This window comes from Phascolarctos cinereus, unplaced genomic scaffold (assembly GCF_003287225.1).
Source record: "Phascolarctos cinereus isolate Bilbo 61053 unplaced genomic scaffold, phaCin_HiC Scaffold_4;HRSCAF=312, whole genome shotgun sequence".
Classification (NCBI taxonomy): Eukaryota; Metazoa; Chordata; class Mammalia; order Diprotodontia; family Phascolarctidae; genus Phascolarctos; species Phascolarctos cinereus.
Window position 1 is genome coordinate 249,721,242 of NW_027555847.1, and position 22,277 is coordinate 249,743,518.

Genomic DNA, 22,277 nt, shown 5'->3' on the forward strand with positions numbered 1-22,277 from the left:
TTCTTTCTTTTTTTTTTTTTACTTTGAAAGACAACAGAACTAGTTCTCACTTGCGGTAAAGTGTTGTTTAATCTTCAACTTAACGCAGAGTTATTAGTCCTAAGGATTTTGAACGGACCTTAACAAATCCAATCTAATTCACAAAGTATTAAAATATCATGCAAAATTGTTAGCATTGTCTTATTTTGACTAGGGTTTGTTTTTTTTAAGTCACTACTGATCTCAGTTGAATTTAGGAATAATTTATAAAAGATGACATTCCAAAAGAGTGTCACCACCTCCTCATGTTCCTTCCCCCTCCCTCCCTTCAACAAACTACATGGACATGGTTTATATGGGGAGTAATTTCAAAAAAGGTTAAATTTTTAGAGCAGGCACTTTTCACTGATTGCAGGAATCACAATGCAAAACCCCAATCCATATTTCAAAAATAGGTGATCACTGAAAATAACATAAGAACGATCGGAGGAAGTAATGAGAGGGGGAGATGGTGTTTTGTGCAAGATTTAATTAAAAAAAAACAAACAAGAATTAGGAACGATCAGTTTCAACAATTCTGTTGTAGTACTTTGCCACAATATTCTGGGATGTGTGGTTCTAAGCTGCATTAGTAGAAGGAGTACAAAATGCCATCATTTCCACTCCCCACTCCCCCCACCCCCCGAAAAATCTTTTATCAGAGTCGAGATCAAGGGTGGCAGAATCAGGGTTACAAACCACCTCTCCTCTCCAACTCCCCCTCTAATTTCTCTCCAGTAGGTCAGTGCTGTAAATCTAGGCAGAAACAGAATGTCCTCAGGCTTTACCTCAGAGAAACACGAGTTAAGACTAACTCCTGGCGTACTTGGCTCAAAGTGCACACGAGCACCAAACCACTGCCAGTTAGCAGCAGAGCTAGATACGCCAACTGGGCCCTGTTTCCATACCAATACATTCGGTAAGACAGAGCTAGCTTATCAATAGGCTGCTGAGCCTTAATACTGACACTTAGTGTAATGAATTACAGTAAAGAATTCTAATACAGGCTGCTAGAATGGGAGGGAAATTAGATCGTTTGCCTTCCTCCCCCCTCCAAATCATTTACTAAGTCTAGAATACAGTGGAAGAAAAGATTTGCTAAGATGTTGGGAGGGAGGAGTTGAAGGAATCAACACAGCAGGAAGTGGTGTGAACTACAATCCATAAATCAGTCTCTTATCCATCCATACAGTTAATGATGACAATAATAACAATAACAATAATAATAATAATAAAATACGGTACAGACAAAAATCAGCCTTTGTGTTGTGCTGCTGCAAGCCAGGTGGGATGTGTATTCAAGTTGAATGGGATACAACTAGTCTTTCTTCAAGTCCCTGGATTCAAAGAGTTTCAGACGTTCTTGCACAGTCAGGCCTTCCTTCAGACTCTGGGTGTGGAAAGATTAAAAAAAAAAAATGCAGAAGATTTTAAACTTCCCAAATCACAGCTCTTGGCAATTTAGGTAAAAGTCCCAAATAAAGGAGGACATGGTGCAAACAAAGAAATGGTGTTGGTGCTCAGGCAAAGGAAGGAGAAAGGCTGGTCTCCTTTGTGGAGAGATTAGTGGAACATGCTGGAGAGAAACATATCATGAAGTGTTATTGGGGAATTCTAGAGTTTCCTGCCCTCTCTCTCCCAAAGTAACTGGATGATAAAAGGAGAAACGAGAAGGTGTGCATAAAGAAGCTGAACTCTGCAAATGAACAGGCTTGAAGCTGTACGACAAACAGTCCGAGTGGTTAGGTTAAAAATCTTGTAGCTACCTGGATAGCCAAAAGTGTACAGACCAAAACCCTGTCACACCTTATCATGTGGAATTCTCGTACATCCGCACCCCTAAGAAGTCAACAGAGTATCCCCCAGTATGCTGGAGATCTTTTTCTGTGTGTAATTCCCCGCCCCCCACCCCTTGAATATCTTGAAAAAGATACTTATGTAGAAGCCAGGCTATTCATCTACTGACTCTCATTCTCACTACCCAACTGATTTTCCTCCTTTTCCAGTCCCATGTGTCTTTAGTGGGATTTGTATTCAATTTCTCAAATGCTAGTCATAATCAGTAATTATGATGCTACATAGCTTATTTGCACAGCCAGTATGTTTTTTCATTGTCGTTTGGATCACAAGGAATTGATACTTCTGAGATTCGCATCCTTTGTTGCAGCCATATAGCACTGATGGGATAATACTAACATAGGGAGCAATGAGTAGCACCGAAACCATTAACTGTAGCGATTGCTTTCGGTACCGGAGGCCAGAGAATGAATTCTACCTCCCTTGTCTAAGGGAGATAGAGGACTCTAGATGAGGAATGGGGCATGTTCTGTCAGACACAGTTGCCATCCGTTGGTTTTGTTAGAGTGTTTTTCTTTGTTACTATTGCAGTGCAATGAGGAGAAGAAGGTGGGAGAAGCTGTGGGGAAATGATTATCGCAGTGTGTACAAAAGGCACAAAAAAGAAAGTGCTAAAAAAAAAAAAGAAAAGAAAAAGAAAGTGCTACACGGCTTTTCCAAAGATGATCCTACTCAATTCCGAAGCAGAGAACTGACCATCTATAACATGTGTCCAAGAAAGACGAAGAAGCGAACTGACTCAGTGGGATTTGTGACACAGCTGCCTGTCACAATCTATAAGATGTCTTTTTAGCCATGTGGTCAGCCAAACCAAACTGAATAAATTGACCTCTTTCATATTATCACAGATTTCACCGGGACTCAGTGAAATTAAGTGTCATTTACTACTAGGAACATTTGGAGTACCCTGCCTTTTGAACTTAAGACAGAAAATTTTCTCTCTCTCTTTTCATGGCAACTTATTCATCTTTTATTATGAACATTGTGTACCAACTTAGTAGAGTTGGGAAGCTCCAGCTCTGTTGCTGACTATATAACTAAACATAATTAATGACCCTGTACCATCATTTGTCATTTAAAGTGGTGATGATACTTTTACTTTACACATGTATTGTGAGAATAAAGTGACATTGTAGTAATGTTGTGAACTATAATAGTGATACTATAAAACTCACAACATGAATGCTCTGTATTGCCTTTTTATGTGTTACATGTATTTATCATCTCTCCCAACTAAAATGTCAATTGCTTAAGGGCAGGAACTGAGGCTTACTCATCTCTTCATCCTTTAAGGTGCTCAGCATAGTGCTTTGAAACATGAGAAGCATTAACAAATTATAAACCAATAAATGTCTAAATAAACCTAAATCACAAAAGGTTGAGACAGTATGCTCCGCAGGACCAGGCAAGACCCTGGGGCTGAGCCAGAATGCGAACCTTCTAGAAGCTAAAATCTCATACCCTTTTGCCGTGCACAAACATGTTCATGTGAACTGTGTGAACAGCCAAGGGGCCTTCTTGCGCCCTATCCTATGTAGGGGGCTGCAGGGAAACAAGGATCGTCAACAACAGAGCATCCATGCAGAGACACAGGCCTGTCAAACGGTCACAAATCACAGCAAACAGGGTTGAGGGGACATTATTTTTTTTTCAGGCTCTAGCAGTTTTTTCTACACTGAAGAAGAGAAGCAGGAAGGAAGAACAGTTAGTAAATCACCAGTGACAAGCTGTGGACTGCAAAAACACCAGTACTCATTCATTCACTGTGCAGCTTCCTCACTCAACACTCATGTGGTCTGCTGCTGTATGTGTCACTTCAGAATCCAAATAGAAAGATTTGGGTAAAAAACCCACAATTCTCTGGGGCAGCTTACTTTTTCCTTTTCTCTTTATATTCTGTTGTTTGTTAATAAAACCAAAATCACAGGTTCGATTCCCCATTTATGCTAGGTAGATTCATGGATACATTATCTTCTATCCCCAAGACCATACCTCAAACTTCAGTCAACATTTTAGAAAAAAAAAACGTGCTGCAATTGTTTACTACAAAGTCCTGCTGGGACTACAGAAATTACCCAATGTGTCTTATTGTCATTATGGGGAAAACTACTGAAAACTGTTCCCATTCGTGCTGAGTTGATATAATTTTTGAGTTATGACAGACTTTTTTTAAACATTACTAACTCATCTTATACATACTTAAAAGAATGTTAAGTCCTATTGGTGAAGCATACTGTCATGGCTTGTGAAAATCTACTGTTGAGATATGGAGCTCTTAGTGATACAGGTAGCACATATAAATATCACTTTGTGAGTCATAACTAAAGCATGACATACCTAGTTCCAGAAAACTGTCTACTTGAAACCACACCAGCAGCTATTGACAATACTACACTATTTCCATTTTAATTCTCCTACTGTTTTTCATTAGTTTTTACAAATGTTTATATTAAGGAAAATAAAAATGTACTTCATTTCTTAATTGTTGTCAAACACCAGGATTTCTGACCTGTGAGCTAGAATTTATTGGTCTGTTAACATGGCATGCCCATTAACTAACCCTGTTATTTCATATAACTAAATATGGCAATGATACAGAAGGCAGTACTTCTAGATATCTGTCCTTAAGAGACTGGTGAATATTAGAATGCTAAAAATTTAAGCACTGGAGTCATTCAGCAGATCTGAGGCTGAATTGGAACTTGAAGTGGCCACTTCTAATGCTACAAAGAACAATAAAGGAGATTTATAAGTGCAAGGAAACCTATTACAGATACCAGGAAGAAGAGAAGTATTATAATGATTATTGACTCCCTGTTGAAGGGTCCAGAGACAGTCATATGGAGGCTTGACTTAGCTCATTAGAAGGGAGTGGTGTCTTTCTGGAGTTAGCTCTGAGATATGACAGACTTATCAAACGCACAGACAGCTATCCTCCTGCTGATTAAGGTGGAAATAACGACACTAAACCTAAAAAAACTCGAGGCAGGTAGCAGGAAGCCAAAGGACCTAGGAGGTCCTGACATTGTTTTCATCTGTTTCCCTAGAAGAAGGTTAGCATCCTGAAAGAAAAAAGAGGATATAAGAAGTGAACAATCCACTATGTTGATATCAAAGAAGAGGAATTTCTTTTCTGGACCATGGCTTCAGACACCAAAATGACACCTGACCATGAATGCCTTTACTGAGTGATGGGAAGAATGAATTTGACCAGACCCTTGCCAACCTGACCAAAAAGGATTTAAACCAAAACTAAAGAGGGAAGAGGGAAGATGTCCACATAAAACTATAAAATGAGAAACTGTAGAGTTTAATAGGTATAACACGGGACAATGGTAGAATAAGTGCTTGATAATTCAAAGGAAAAGAATGGAGAAGAATAGAAAAAAAAAACAGGGTCTCAGATGTCTACATGCACAGAATATGGATAATAAACTGAACTTGACATTTAACAAGTATATATAAGCTCATTAAGACTTGGTGGGATATGACACAGTTTTAAGTGAGCAAAATCCATAGAACAGTTTATACAAGGGCAGAATGGTTGTAAAGAAACAACTCTGAAAAACTTGAGAACTCTGATTCATGCAACATACAACTGCATCTCCACAAGACCTAACAATGAAGCATGTTACCACCAGACAGGTGCTGGACATAAGATGCAGGAAGACAACATTTTTGGACGTGGTTTAACTAAAGTGGCAGGTAGGTGGTGCAGTGGATAAAGCACGGGCCCTGAAGTCAAGAGGACCTGAGTTCAAATGTGGCCTCAGATACTTGACAGTTACTAGCTGTGTGACCCTGGGCAAGTCACTTAACCTCATTGCCTAGCAAAAACAAAAACAAACCATGTTGTTTAACTATGCTTCTCTGTTACAATGATTTTTCCCCTTTCTGTTTTTAGTAGTTGGGGGGAGGGGGTGGGGGGAGGGGAATGTCACAAGGGGACAATAGGGATGCCAAAAATAAAAGGGCCATTGATGCATTTTTGAAAATGCACAGACAAGAAATAATAATAATAGCTAACATTTATATAGCCCTTCTCCCAAGGGCCACTGTGCTAAGTACTTTACCATTTTTATCTCATTTGATCCTCACAACAACCCTGGGAGGTAAGTGCTATTATTATTTATTCCCATTTTACAGATAAAGAAACTGAAGTAAACAGGTTAAGTGACTTGCCCAGGGTCACACAGCCAGTGTCTGAGGCTGAATTTGAACTCAGATCTTCCTGACCCCAGGCCTAGCATTCTATCCACTGTGCCACCTACCTGCCATAACACAGATATTGTGTGTGTGTGTGTGTGTGTGTGTGTGTGTGTGTGTATAGAAATGCCCTTTTGGGAGGTGTTTTAAGTTCAGTGTAAAAGACTTGGTGGGACAGGCTTCACGGTCAAACAAAGGAACAAAGCTGATAGAAGGGGAAGATTAGCACTAATGGGTATGGAAAGACCTGCACCCGAGATGGAAAGACCTGACCCCCAATGACAAGAGAAAGAAGTAGAACTGATTTACTCCAGATAACCCAGTGAGACAGGGATGGTGCCCCGGCACAAACACACACAGCTCCAGAGGACTGGCACTAATGGGTGGCAGAGACAGAATGATACAGTGACCCAAGCTCTACAGTCCTGGCTCTCTGTTCCCTTGGGCAAATCACTTAACTTTTGGGTCTGAGTTTCCTTATCTGTAAAAGAAAGTTGGGCTAGATGACTTACAGGATTCATTTTCAACAGTGACATTCTATGACCTTATGTTACAAAGAGGCAGATTTTGGATCTATATAGGAAAGAGAATGGACTATGGATTCTGTGTCACTAAGAAGTTCTTTTTTTTGGCTAGGCAATGGGGTTAAGTGACTTGCCCAGGGTCACACAGCTAGTAAGTGTTATGTGTCTGAGGCTGGATTTGAACTCAGGTCCTCCTGAATCCAGGGCTGGTGCTCTATCCACTAAAGAAGTTCTTAAGAAAGAGGTGAGATGCCTATATTTTAGAAACGCAACCTACTCTCCCTCCTCCTTCTCAGCTTAGGACCTTGACTCTTACACCACTGAAAAAAGGAGGCTACCTGGAATGAGCTTCCTCTTCTCTCCAATCCCACATTTCAAATCATCTCAACATTCTCTCCTGTAACCCAGTCTCAGAGGATGGGGTTGGCCCTTCTCCTCACCAACATATTCTTTACTTGACCCCTTGATCTCACATTCCCTACCATGCTGCTCTCCAGAGGCTTGCCCCTTCAATCATTCCATTTTTTCCACTACTTTCATTTGTTCCTTATCCATTCTTGCCTTATCTTTTCCTGCCACCTACAAACATGCTCAAATTTTTCTCCTTAAAAAATCTCAACCCTACTCTCCCCACAGGTAGCTAGATGGTGCAGTTGATGAACATGCCAGTAGTGGAGTCAGGAAGACGAGTCTTCCCGAGTTCACATCCAGCTTCAGACACTTACCTAGCTATGTGACTGTGGGCAAGTCACTTAATCCTGTTTGCCTCAGTTTCCTCATCTGTAAAATGAGCTAGAGAAGGAAATGGTAAAGCACTCCAGTATCTTTGCCAAGAAAACCCCAAACGGGGTCATGAAGAGTAGGAGCAAAAGAAATGATTGAACACCACCACCACTAATCCCCACAGACTATTTATTGTTCTATATCTCCCCTCCCTTTTACAATCAGAATTCCATGAAAAAAGGTCTTCAAATTCAGCTCCACTTTCTCACCTCCCATTCATCTTTCAAAGCTTTGTCTGGTTTCTGGGGGATGATTCAAAGGAAGTTACCCTTTTCCAAGATCACAAATGATCTCTTACTTGTCAGATCTAATGGCCTTTTCTTAGTCCTAATTCTTCCTGATCTCTCAGCCCTTGACACGGCTGATCACCACCTTCTAGATGTTCATAACACCATTCTGTCCTGGTTCTCTTTCTACTTGTCAGATCCTTCTTAGTCTTCTTTACAAGTTAATCATTCGTACGTCAGGTCTAATGTACAGTTGTACCCTCTGGGTTCTGTTCTGGGCCCTCTCCTTTGCTCCCTCTGTATTCTCTGGGGTGGTCCCATCAGCTCCCCTGGACTCCACTATCATCTCTATGCATATGTTATCAGCACCTGCATCTCCAGCTCTCAGCTGAGCTCCAGTTCCACATCTTCAATGGCTTCCACTTGACGCCATCAGCAGAGCAGAACAGAAAAAGCAATGACTCTGGTATCAGACCCACCTCTGACTCTCCCCGCCCGGGGGACCTTGCGGAAGTGCCTTCACCTTGCTGGGTTCCAGTTTTCATATCTGTACAATGAGGGAGTTGAACTAGATTCCTTCTGAGATCTTTTCACCTCAACTGAAAAAGGAAGGTTTCCTGTTGAATTCGTGTCTACCCTGATGTCTCATAGGTATCCCAAATATGATACTCTCCTTTTCTACTGAGGGCACTGCTGTGCTTCTAGTCAAGTCAGGCTTACAACCTACACAGCCCTGGCTCCTTCTTCTCTGCCTCCTCTTCTGCCATCTTTATTCAGCAGTCCAGGTTTGTCAGTTCCTTCTCTATTTGTTCCTTTCTTCTTATTCACACCACAATGACCTTAATCCAAGCTTTTATCACCTCTCACTTGGATTATTTATTGCAAAAGCCTCCTAAGTGGTTGCCTGTATCCAATCACTCTACAGCCCAACTTCCACACAGATGTAAACAGCTCAGGTCTGACTATGACACTCTCCTGCTCAAAAAGCATCAGTAACTCTTATTTCCCCATAGGATAAAAATACATCCCCCTTTGTCTGGCATTTAAAGTCCCTCACAATCTGGTTCCAGCTTAGTTTTCTAGGCCAATTACAAATTACTGCTACCCTAATGCACTCTAAGTAAGCTCAAACTGGCATACTTGCCGATACCCATACATTACCCCTCCAGTTCTCACCTCTGGGTTTACAAAGGCTATGCTCCCCATCCTTGGAATGCTCTCCTTTCCTCATTTCCTCTTGGAATCGCTAGGTCCTTTGGAGGTTCAGGTTAAGAAAGCCATCTCCTCACCTCCTTCAAAATTCCTTTCCTCATTCCCCTGGTTGTTAATCCCCTCTCCCCCAACATTGTGTTTTTGATAGATATCATTTTTGTATCAATACCTCTCTATATACATATACACATATTTTATATGTACTTATCTGTGAATTTTATCTGCCTCAATAGGCTGTAAGCTCTGTGAGGGAATGGGACTATTTAATTTTTCATGTAATAGATTTAAAGGTTAAAATGCCATAAATCACATTTAGATGCCTCTAGGTGAACAGCACTCCTTTAAATAAAAATTAACTTAATCCTGTCCCGCTTGCAATAATATACTCATTATTCCATTTACCATAACTGACCATCTCTTTTGGATCCTGTAACTTTTTTTTTTTAAGGCAACTGGGGTTTAGTGACTTACCTAGGGTCACACAGCTAGTAAGTGTTTGGTCTGAGGCCGGATTTGAACTCAGGCCCTGACTTCAGGGCTGATGCTCTATCTCCTATGCCACCTAGCTGCCCCAATCCTGTTACCTTTTTTAACTAGGTAAGGGAATCTGGGTGAACAATAGCTTAATTATAAAGTACATGTACTCAACTACCTCCATCTTATTCACAATCCAACGTATGGTGGAAATCCTCTTATTCAGCATTTCAAGTCCTTTATTCTCTCTTCTGACCAAAATCCTTCCCTTGTTTCCATTAAAGATTGTTAAAAAGCCTCAGAAGAGTTCCATTTTGATAAAACAAAACATTTAAAAATACCAAAAAAGGGGAAAGATTAAATCCATTCAAAGTTACTTTCTCCTGATGTTTCCCCCTTTAAACAGCTTACCTAACCAGAGAACGCTACAATCAACGTCTGTCAAATCTCTGCATTATTTTATAGCATTGACACTCACCAACTAGATAAAATACAAACTGCAAATGTGCACAACAGCAAATATCCACTAGGTTAACTCAGCAAATCTGGAATATAGGGTACTTCCACTATGCCAGTGGAATAGGGGGTGGTTGGTTTTAAAAAGCACGATGGTGACTACCGTCTTTGACTTTTTCATGTTATCTGAGTAGGTACTTGATAAATGTCAGCTTCTCCGTATTGAGGGAAATAAAATAACTCTTGTGAAACTCTTTCTCCTTGCAAATGTCTGATTTGTTGTTGTTTTTTCTTTAAAAATGTATCTGTGCACGATGCAGCGAGTTTAGTTGGGGACATGCACAGGTCATTCAGCATGCATGCTTGGCTGTTCCCACAGGTGCCATTGTAGCCCCTTCATACAACACATCCTGCCCACCCATGAGAAGCCAGCTTCACAAAGAGCCTGCTATTCTTCAAAGTCAACAAAGTGAAGGTGTACTAATTCCCTGGGCAAGGTGTCCCGTTTAGAGATTGCAATGCCAAGCAGGGTGGCAAAATGTGAGGGAGGAACTCGCCAGGGGAAGGTGCAAAGAAACTTTATGTGGTTTTCCATGTAGATTCTGGAGTGGGAGAGATGATCAATTAAAAAGAGTAATAATAAAATAAGGAGAAAGATTATAGCTTGATATGGAGGTATGAGTAGTGCATGCAGAGTGTGCTGCTCCCTCAAGGGAGTCAGGTTGGTTGGTTGGTATGGGTTGTTTACCTACATGACAGGGAACCTGGAATCTGGCTCGTTTCAGTTATCCCATGAGACCTGCTCAATTACGGACTGTCAGGGGAAAGAGCAAAAATAAACAACAAGAAGCATATAAATCCTAAATGCAACAGTGTTCATAACAATCCACCCTCCACCCACCACAGGGGCCCAGAAAAAGCATGGACACCCTTTAAAAAAACTCCCCTGGGCTGCATCCCATGGAACAAAAAGGAGATAATTCAAGTACTCAGCACGATGGGTGAAGAGGGTCTTTGTTTACCTATATATACCCACAACCTCATGCTTTCTCCAAAAGTCATCAGTACCAAGATATGGAGACACAAGTGATGATACATGACGGAAGTAGTGATGACAGGAGGCAAAACAATATCGGACAACACAGAAGCTTGGATGATACTGGTTACTGAAGTAGAAAGTAGAACTAACTAGAAATTCTACTTCTCAGTCCTGGCCTCTTAAAGATTAATTTCGTTTGTGAGACAGAAACCTGACCCTTGCTAAAATTCTTGTAGTAGATACACTCAATATGTAATTAGTAATTCTGCAGATGGCATAAGCTCTGTGAAATTAAAGTTCATTTCTGGAAATGAATGGCTGTTTCCATTTTGGCTGCCTTCTACTGCTCTTGAAGTTGAACTCTTCCATATCACCGTAGTCTTTAAAAATCAAAACTCACCTTTGACCTGATATTCCTTAACTGACGGCTAACACTGGATCTGTCTTTCTTCAAAAAGTCAGGATTGCTTTTAGATTTCATGATATCTGAAAAAACCATACAGGCCCATTAACCTTTTCCTTCTATAAGTCTTTAAATAGCTTATAACTTTTAAAAATTGCAAAGCATTTCTAAGCATAATGATTATAAGTGGGGGTAAGGGAAATACTCAATGAGGAGTTAGGGAACTCAGTTATACTGAATTAAATTTCCATGACCATCTTTGCTAAGACTTAAGAAATGCCACTAGAAACTAATTACAGTTTATTAATAATATTTATGTAACTTCAATCGAATAACACAAAATACTTTAGTAATGTGATTTTGTGATAATAGCACTTTACAAAGTATTTCCCCCACAACAACCCTCAGAGGTTAAGTGGTCCTAGTATTTTACCTCAGTTTTACAGATGGGGAAACTGAGGCTCAGAGACAGTAAGTAATTTGGCCATGGCCATAAACTTATTAGCAAGTGGCAAGTCCACAACTTGAACCGGTATCTTTTGACTCCAAGTAAAATATTACCATACCTTTGACCTAGTAATTCACTGTTAGGGACTATACTCCCATAGTGTTATCAAAAACAAAACAAAAATTGTTCTTGTCTTTTCTCATATCTGTAAGTAGTAAACAAATGCTTGTTGATTGGTCGATTGACTAAAACGTCACTCTCCTTTGCAGAGAAGACAAACAAAATAATAAGTGAGCTGCTTTCTATCAACTGTCATCATCCCATTTACTCCATAAACAGGAACTATCCCTCCTGTGATCCTCTTTTTTTCTTCCAGTATAGCTTTAAAAAAACCCTTTCTGCTGTCCATAGCTTCCCCCAGTCTCCCTCATTCTGAACTTTAGCATTCCTAGTACCATTTTTAAGGGTCATGCCACAATTTAATATTCATTTTCTATTGTCTGGCTTTGCTTCCATCCTCCATATATTTCTTTTAAAAAATCTAAGTCGGCTAATAAGTTCCTTGTGCATTCACAACAGTCTCTTGAAACAAGTGCCATTTTTTCTCCACGATGGAATTATTTTCCTTTGTTTCTCTGGAATTTCATTCTTGAGTAACTTCCATGTCTCCTGGGCTGACCTCTCTTAAAGCATTTTAGTCCATGGGATTGTACCTATCTTTCTTTTGACCCACATGAAATTTGCTTTCCCAAAATCTAGAAAGTATCTGTCAGGCTCTACCAGGATTTCCTCTCCTCTGTTACAAAGTCTAGGATTGAGTGGTCACTCCTCTCAGAGTTCACATCATTTCTACCCCAGCAATCAGTTCCCTCCCTGCTATTGAGAACCATATCCAGATTAGAATTTCTCTTTGTTGGTTCTTCTACCTTTTCAAGGATGAAATTATCTGTCAGACATGTGAAGAAGTTACCAGCGGTTCTGCTTTTAGTAGAACGAAACCTCCAGCAGATATCTAGATAAATGAAGGCCCCCTCCCCCATCCGCCCATCACTAACACTACTATGCCTCTGTGCCAGGCTTGTGATCTGCTTCCCAAACTTCTCATCTATAGTATGACGACATTCTCTTCCTCTGTAGTAGAGTTTTATAGCCTGCTGCTCCTGGAAAACAGAGTGGTTCCTGACTGAAGCAGTTTTTAGGCTGCTTTTAGTTTCATTACTACAACTGGTTTACATCTGTTAAACTTTTGTATAAAATCAATTTTTCAGTAGCAATAATGCATTTAAATAGGCTGGAACTATTCTCAACGCACATCTATTATTTTCGCATTTTCTTTTAGTCTTGTTTTAGTATTAATCTTTTCTCTAAAATGTCAGCAGTTTGATTGGATACAGACTGCTTGATTCAAGGAATGAAACCCACATGGTGTCTACTAAATGTATTCAACTTCACTTCCTATAACGTTTCTTGTTGCTTATCATGTCCATAGCTTCCCAATCTATTTCTCTTAAATTCTCCATTTATGAGGATATAGCTATGTGTAGCATTCACTACTAACAGTCTTCATTTCTTTTGTCTCTGTTGGGATAATATTTATAGTATTTCTGTCAAACATTACTACACCAAAAGCTGTGGACTGATGCGTTATACAGGCATTCCTTTCTCTGCCGCATATCCTGATGTAGAGATTAATACTTTGCATTCAACCCTTCTCTCTTTTTATACTGTACTAAATACAGCATGTAATGATAATGATGATGATGATGATATGGACATAAACTTCAGCTTTCACAAAAGCCAATACACATTCATGATTTCAGTAGTATCCACAAGTTAATGTAATTTGGTGCGTATTAATGAGGGCATAGGAACTAAGAAAGAAAGGAAAACTAAAGGAAACCAACCGTATCCCGACACCGTAGTATTTTCAGGAGACTTTTCACCCAGTGCTTCTGTGGCTGCTTTTAGCTGCTCTTTCAACCTGCTGATATCACAGTCTGCCTTGGCCTTCACAATACTCAACTCTGTGTAGATATCTTTGTACTTATCACTAGCATACTTCTTGTCCTGGAAAAAAAAAAGATTATAGATTAACAGGGAAATCAACATATGACCAAGTCAAAGTGATGTGTCAAAATGTTGATACATTCAGTATGACCTTGTCTATTATTCTAACTGAGCCACATGTTCTGTGAGTAGGCATTTCACACATAAATCTAAAAGGAGAAGCAGGCAGTGAGAGATGCATCATTCACAGAATTGTACCTTCGAGGAATATCTACCCTTCTTCTAGTAACACCTCTAATGTTTGGGAAAGGATCAGCTTAAGTAAAAGCAGACTCCCCAGTTATCAATGACTTGAAAAACAAACAAACAAACCCTAGAAGACACCTTCAATTAATGCTTTAAGCTAGAAGATTCATTCCCTGTCTTATACATGTTATTTTCCTATTAGGAAAGTGGCTGTACATTGGAGCTGTGATGAATGAAGTGACCAATCTTGCTTTCAGATGACAGAGAGTAAAACATAAATCCTTCTCTCAGTAGAGAGCTTTAGACTTTAGGTACAGGATGAGGCACGCACTCCCAAACATGGCCGATGTGCCTGATTTTACTCAATTATACTTCATTGTTACATAAAAGGGCTTTACTAGGGAAGTGGGCCAGGAGGTGGTTGTGATAGTAACTGTTAAAAAAAAAAAGCCAACATGACATTTTAGAACAAAAAATGTGGCTGAATAACCAATGAAACTTTTGGCATTTCCTTTATTTAAGTTCCTGAAACCCCCGCACATCCATCTATCTATCTATCTATCTATCTATCTATCTATCTATCTATCTATCTATCTTCCTTCCTTCCTTCCAGTCAGGGTTAAGTGACTTGCCCAAAGTCACATGGCTAGTGAGTGTTATGTGTCCAAGGCTGCATTTGAACTCAGGTCCCCCTGACTCCAGGGCCGGTGCTCTATCCACTGCACCACCTCACATTTTCTTAGAATAAAAAACATGGCCTGGGTAAACTATATATGGCACAACTGAAATTCTATTAACTTTAAAGGACTATATTACTCCATGGTAACTCTTGAGGTTTTGCTTGAAAACTGAGAAGCAGATCCCAGGATACAAATGGGATCATACTGCTATTGATGGGGAATGACCTTCACATTTTCCCTTCATATTTCTCAGTTTATTCACTCTTTGCTGTTAATCACATAGTTATTCCAACATTACCCTCAGTGCTGTCTGCAGCTCATCCTTGAGAGAGCTGATTTCCTGTTTCAGGTACTGTATTTCTGATTCCTTGACCCGCAATAAGACCTATAAAACAAAAACGAAATGTGATTGTTCAGAAACAAACCTGCCAAGCCTATAAATGCAATCAAGGGTTGGGGGTAGGGGGGGAAGAGGGAAAGGAGGGAGAGAAAAACACACACACACACACACACACACACACACACACACAAAAAGTGATTCACTCACTTTCAAAAAGACTCCTTAATCTCCCTTCTCAAAAAGATCCTTTACATTTCAGTCACTAGCTGAAGTTTGCTCTTTCACAGTTTTTAAAGAATGGCTTGCTAAGTGTCTAGCAAATAACTCATATATAGTGCATTAAAGCTTATAAAGTGTTTTCTTCAAATGGTCCTGTGAGACAGATAGCACAAGAATTTTGATCCCCATATTTCAAAGGCAGAAACTGAAGCTCAGAGATGTTATGTGCCTTGTTTAAGATCACACAGTGTCAAAGCCATGATTTAAACCCAGGTCTCTTCAAACACCAAAAGGATCATGCTCTCTCTTACCAGCTTAACCAAAGTACATATTCTATATCAAAAGTCATGTTCTGAGTTTGGACCCACCTACTTTATGGGTTTTGAAGTGTAGTTATCAAGTAGATCCTAAATTCGGCAATTACAATTTATATTATCAGTACCTGCAGTTGATGGTAAAGGTACAGGTAAAGGAACAAGGAAAAGCAAGTCTAGCCGCTCCATCCCTTCGAGGGAATAGTCAACTCTCTGTATTATTAATAGGATATCCATCACAATCTCCCCAATTCAGCCAAAGCCTCTTTTCCTTCAAGACATAGCTTCCATTGACATTTCTCTTCCATAAAGCCATCTCTGACCTCTCCATCTGTAATAATTGCTTCTTGCTCTGAACTCTAAAAGAACTAGATGATGAACTTGATGTCTCTGTAATTGATTTGTCAACTAATAACTCACAGCCTTCTGGTACCTCTTCTATTCCTACATTGGGCTATCGCTTAAATCTTTTATCATTTAACTCTCGAATGTGTATGTCTTGTGTTCCCAGGTAGGCACTGGTAAGTTCCTTGAGGGGAGGGAACAAGTTTAATACATTTGTATCTCATACTGGGCCTTACATGTTTATTGATTTGTCCTCAATTTACTGATTTTAGTTTGAAAAGTACCTCTAATTCATAAGCATCCTTGCCCTGTGTGAGAGGCGAACCAGCAGCCTCTCCACCACCCTCCCCAGTCAGTAGCGTTCGTAACCGAGTGATCTCCGCAGCCAGGCGGTTATTTAACTCCTGAAAGAAGGGAAAAAAAAATCAGCAACACCCATAGTAGGCATAGAGATTTGCAAACCCAAGCACTGCCCCTTCAGTGACATAATTATTAGAATCAAATTAGGCTGCAAAAGAAAATGAAATCAAGTCTCCTAATCTCGTTCCAGTTTATCCTGTTAGCTCCAACTTCTCCCCAATATAAATATTCTATTACACTCATTTTCTCTCTCTGTCATCCCCTAACATGGTGATCTCCAAAGTATGAATTGTGACATGGCCTCAAGGGGATAGGTGCGTCATCAAACAATTAGAAGATGAGAAGATGCAAATCACTCTCCCAGCAACAGCTATTTGTGGGGTTGGCTCCAAGCCAACTGCATTTTACCTATTATCCTCTATCACTTCCTTACTCCAACTCCAACTTCCCCATTTCCACCCCAGTCACTGTGAAGGCTCCCATCTTCCCCCAACCATGATCTAAGCACCCACCACAACAGCTGTAAAGATGCCATTAGGAAAATTTCCTCTTCTCTGGCATATCCACCTACTACCCACCATATCACCTTATGGCTGTTACTCTGGGGCAGTGACTAGTGAGTAATAATTTTAATCACAGCAAAAAAAGAATTTTTGTACTGCTTTAAAAAATGCCATTTATCTCCTTCTTTAAAAATGTCTACTTTTGTGTATGTTTTAATATATATATATATATATGTTTATGTATATATGTATGTATACACACATACATGTATATACACATATTTGTATAAGGAACAGGCTTCTTGCTCAAAAAGGTCTGGAGATTATTGCCCTAAGCAGACCTGTCACTGGGTGCCCTCCCTTCTTGTCTTCCCACCTTGCCCTGGCACCTGGATGCCAAACTGCTAACACCACTTGGAGGAGGGTGAGTTACCAATTCCATTCCTTAGATGACCACCAGGCTTTACTATCTGCCTGCCGCTGCTTCCTAAGTTCTTCTAGTTCTTACCACCTACTCTGCCTCTATGCCCCCGACCCTGGAACTGCCATCTGACCCATTATGTAGCCTTTTCAAGACCCCTGGACTTTGTGCTGCCTCCATGCAGTACCCCTAGGACTTCTGGGCCTTTCTACCACCCTACAGCTGAACATTCTTTAGGTGTTCTTTCCCCCAGTCAGAACATTAGGAGAGCTCCTGGAAAGTAGCCAATGTACTGAGGTTTCTATTTCTATTTTTAAAATATTCCGATCCCCAGCACTTAGCATAGTACTTGGCTCATAGTTAGCACTTAATACATTCCAAAGCCTATCTCTTTAGGGCTAACTCAAGTTCTACCTTCCTGTAAGTACTCCAGCACCGATAGCTCTCTGATCTGACCTAGCCTCGCATAGTCTGTAACCATGCAAGGCAATGTTATAATTGTCTCGTGTGCACATATCAGCAGCATCACAGTCTTTTGGAGCGACAAGAAACTTCTCATTATCTAGTCCAACTTTCCATCCAAAATCTAAAGATGTTACCAATGATTCTAAGTGCCTGGGGACAGGGACTGTCTCCCACCATGCCTAACCGGGCTTTGGACACAGTAGGTGCCCAATAAATATTTATTCAGGCATGCAGGGCTTGAGAGCAAAAGAGACAACAATGGTCTTAGATTCTGAATTCATTTTCTAAACCTCTCTTATGGGAGAAACTGTTCAAAGAAACTTAGGGGGAGTGAATCTAAACTTCCAAGACTCCAAAGCTGGACTAATGGGGAAAGGATGAATATGAGGAACAGTAGCAGAAGGAAAAGATGGAATATCTCTCTGTGGAAAACTTCTTTGTTGTGGTCTTACATATACCACTCCTTAACTGGAGACTCTTGCTGCTTGCTTTCCTCTCCACGGAGAGCTTTTGAATGTCTTACCTGATTGTGCGCATTGAGCTCCTGGTTTTCTCTCTGGCACTGGCGAAGGGCCTGCCTCTCCGCCTCCAAGGCCTGAGCCAAATGAGCATTTTCCAAGCATTTCTGAGAGTACTGTTCTGAAAGGACTTCCAGTTCCCGCTGGACTGATTGCAACTCTTCCCTGTAAATAAACAACGAGCAAAGCTGACATTTCTACGGGGCTTTGAGGTTTACAAAGTGCTTTGTGAACATGATCTCATCTGACCCTCACAAGAACCCTATGGTTCTTGTATTCTACAGGTATTACTGCCCTCATTTTACAAATGAGGACACAGACAGATTTAGAAAGGTTCATCACATACTCACATAGCTAATAAGTGTTTGAGGCAGGGCTCAACCTGAGGTCACCTGCTTCTGAAGAAGCCCAGCGCCATGCCATGCTACCTAAGACCCTATCATTTTATGTAATCTCTGTAAAACTTTCTTCATAGGGTCTCTTAAATATTTTAAAATTAAGGGTGCTTCCCTCTTTAAACACAATCAATGCATATTTGAGGTCTCTGATTCTCTGTCTCTTGAAGGCAAAAAGCTGTTAATCTTTACACATCTCGCTTAATATGATAAATGTCCAACAAATGTTAGACAAACAGCCAGAAGCACCCGACCCCTGTGATTCCACTATGGTAAAGAAGGCCCAGGCCCAGAAGAAAAGGAGTCATTAGAGACAGCTGTTACTTCTCCCCACTTCCCTTTAGCCTCCACAGCCTTGTGCTTTACTGGATTCTCCTCGGTTTCTGTAGAACTGCAAGTGGCTTAAGATAAAAGGAAACCCAGGTGGGGCTGGAGTTAAAAGCAGCTGTGGTCAAGTCCCAATTTGGGTGAAAGTCAATGAAATAAATTAACCTGCCACCAGCCACCATGATGTTGCAAAATCCACCCAACTACTCCTAAGCAAACTATTGAACATATGTGTTCAGAAAGTGAAAGACTTTGATACAGAAAACATGCCAGTAATTATTATCTGATGGAGAGGTTTCATTAAGTCCCCAGCCTTAGGTTAATTTCCATATAAGAAAAAAATATTTTTACATATTCAATTTGGGCAGTTCCATGTAGAAATAAAAACAGCCTGTATATATGGGATTGGCTAACATCTAGCATTATATCTTTGCCAATGTCCCCAAAATAAAAGAAGAAAAGGCAGAAAAGAAAGAATCCTTTATCTAGTAGTCTTCTCAGAGCATTCCAGGTGGAACCCATCTCATAAGTGGGTAAAATTGGAATTAAAGCTGAATATTCTTATTTGATGCACAAGCCTCTAATTTGAAGGTTCTTCCCTTTGAGAAAAGGGAATTACTGGATGTACATCAGGGCTCTAGTAGTGTGTTGTTGCTGGCTAACTAAGTAGCCATTCACCATGGTTGTGCACAAACACTTGCCACTGAGGAGGCCCTTTCTTGCTAACAGCAGAAAGTTTGTGTCTCTCCCTCCCTCCCTCCCTCTCCTCTGCGTGTATACCCACATTCCTAAACAACAACAACAACAACAACCACCCCCCAAAAAAAAAAACCAAATCAATAAAACCAAACATACAGGTACTGTCTCCTAAGGGCCTCAATATCTGAATTGACACTGCTGATCTGAGAGCGATGTGTCTTCTCCAACTCCCGCTCCATTTCTTCCCGATGAGCATTCTTCATTGCCTCAATTGCTGTAAAGATCGAAAAGAAGCTAAGTAATTGCAAGGGGTTGTGGGGTGTGGGCATTCTGTATTTCAAGGTGGTCTGGAGTAAGGTGGGTTTTTTTTGTTTTATTTTTTTCACATTAAACAAGCAACCTTCCTGAGGAACTTATTTCCTCCTAGTTAGTTCATGTGGCAAATAGCAATAACACGTTGTAAGGAATTTTTAAAGACAATTTTCTGGCAAGCAGCCTAGATTTTCAAATAGTAAATCATTGGTGAGCCTGGCTTAAAGAGGCAGAAGGCAGAGCTCCTCAGGTTTTCAAAGAAATGAGAGACTCTATCACATCCCTGCTTCTTAGAGGAGGGAGCAACGGAGAAAAGGTTTGTCTCCCTCTTCACAACTGAGATGATGTTTTCTTTCTTTCCTTTTTTTTTAAAGTTGGAAGAGAATGGGACTAATAAGATAATTGTTGGATTCAAACACTGGTTTCTAAACAACGGAATTTTTTATAACTGCATTTTAGGGTTGGTGTATTTTCATCCTTAGGATAAAAGCAGTAAGTCTCTTTGGAAATAGTAATTAATTTCAGGCATGAGTAATACTATGCTTCAAAGGAAGAGTAAAACAAAATAAATTTGGTGGCGCTTGCCTAGGACAAAGCATTGCTCAACTAAAAAAAAAAAAGGCAGAGGGATATCTTTGAAGCAAGAGCTTTACCCATCTTTATATCTTGGCCACTGTAGAGAATCCTTTTTTGGGGGTCACACTTCACTACGATCAGTTTGTAGAAGTCTTTTCTTTAGGGTTTCACATTCTCATGTCTGTTCAATTATTGTCAAATTTAAAGGCACACCAAATGGCCTAAACCAAACGGGTAATAGCCAAAAGGGTATGGAGCCAAGAGCAGATGCAGAGCCAGCAATGAGGCTGAGTGAGGGTCACTGGAGGCTGAAGGATAAAAGCCACCTGTTGGAGAGCAGCCTGGCTGAGGAAAACCTCCTGCTAGGACATTACACTGGCCTCAAGAGTGTTGTACCATTTCTCTGCTACCTCCCAGCCACATCGATCTTGAGCACTCTGGAAAAATCTCAAAGGTCTCCAACACCAGCACTTTTTCCAGGGAAAAAAAATTTTTTTTTTTTGCTTTTTGGTGAGGCAATTGGGGTTAAGTGACTTGCCCAGGGTCACACAGCTAGTTAAGCATCAAATGTCTAAGGTCACATTTGAACTTAGGTCCTCCTGACTCCAAGGCTGGAGCTCTATGCACTGTGCCACCTAGCTGCCCCTTCCAGGGAAAAATTTAATCACTTCTCTAGGAACTAACTTAAAATCATCCCAGGCTCTAATACAGCAATATAACTCAATAAGTGACACCTTATCCAGTCTTAAAGAGATCTAGTCAAGCTAAGAGGAAGCTCCAAGTCTTGCATGCAAGCTTGACTACCTGATATAGTCGCAGCTGTTTCCTCTGCTAACAGGCGATCTTTCTCTTCCCGCAGTTTCTCCAGTTCCCGCTGGTGCTGCCTTTGTAGATCTTCTATCTTCTTCTGATGCGTCTCTTCCATAGCAGCAAACCCTCGTTCACATGTTGCCTACAAAATGCAAAAGGGACTTGGTGCTTCTATTCTTTTTCTTCAGATCTAAGTCAGGATGCCAATCTATAAAGCAAGCAATACTCTTCAAGCCAGGCCTCTTGAAGCAGACTCACATCATTCACCAAAATCATGTTCAGTGCCAGAATTCTACTGAAGATGCAGTGATTGAGAGCACATGCATAAACTGGCTGGGGAAGGAATAAGGCGGAAGAGCTAGACAGGGCGAAAGATAGCTGTAAAGGCTCTTTACATTGTCACTGGTGCTAAGAGGGACTTTTCACCTGTCCAAAATTTTAGCAAAAGATTTTTTCAGTGGGAAAAAAAAAGCCAATCTTACTTCCATGCAACTGTTTTGAACTTCATCACTATCAAGTGCAAAGCTCATGTGCTTAAATACATAAAAACAGGTCATACTGTTGTTAAGAGTTGGGTCTATAGTGCAATAAAACTCAAATGGACAAACTTTTGAAGGCTGATAGCCAACCTTTACTTCATGATGGCTGAAGAGAAGGGGTAAAGGAGTTGGCAGATAAATTAAGAAAGCTGATACTTAAAGTTTGGGTTTTAAAGTGAAATCTCAAGGGACTATGTTGTAAGGAATGGAAAGCATAATTTGTAAAATGTGTTTAATACTACAAAACAAAACAAAACAAACCCCATCTGGACTCTACTGTTGTCATTATTTAATGGAAAATGCAGTGGACTAGAGTCAGGCATCCTGGGTTCTATTCTCAACTTTGCATTAAACTAGCTGCACTGACCTTGGGTTCAACTTTTCCTGAGTGTTTCCTCTTACGTAAAATAAAGAAGTTGGACCAGATGATTTCTCCAATCTCTTCCAGCTCGAATTCTATGTTTTATGCCCCAATGCCAAGTTTGATTCTAATTTTCAAACTTTCAAGTACTTTTAAGAGATTATTAGTAATGGAACTTAATTGCTTACAGAAG

At 40.3% G+C, this 22,277-nt stretch overlaps 1 protein-coding gene across 1 annotated transcript in view; it reads right to left on the bottom strand.

Annotated features, from left to right (window-relative positions):
- Nucleotides 1–488: 488 nt before the first annotated feature.
- MPRIP (myosin phosphatase Rho interacting protein) overlaps nt 489–22,277 on the bottom strand; it is a 233,971-nt gene continuing 212,182 nt past the window's right edge. Inside the window, 8 exon segments of the mRNA XM_020967312.2 lie at nt 489–1,408; nt 11,197–11,282; nt 13,552–13,714; nt 14,879–14,965; nt 16,083–16,202; nt 18,071–18,230; nt 19,643–19,760; nt 21,179–21,326. Of these exon segments, the coding sequence (XP_020822971.2) occupies nt 1,337–1,408; nt 11,197–11,282; nt 13,552–13,714; nt 14,879–14,965; nt 16,083–16,202; nt 18,071–18,230; nt 19,643–19,760; nt 21,179–21,326 (954 nt within the window). The 3' untranslated portion in view covers nt 489–1,336.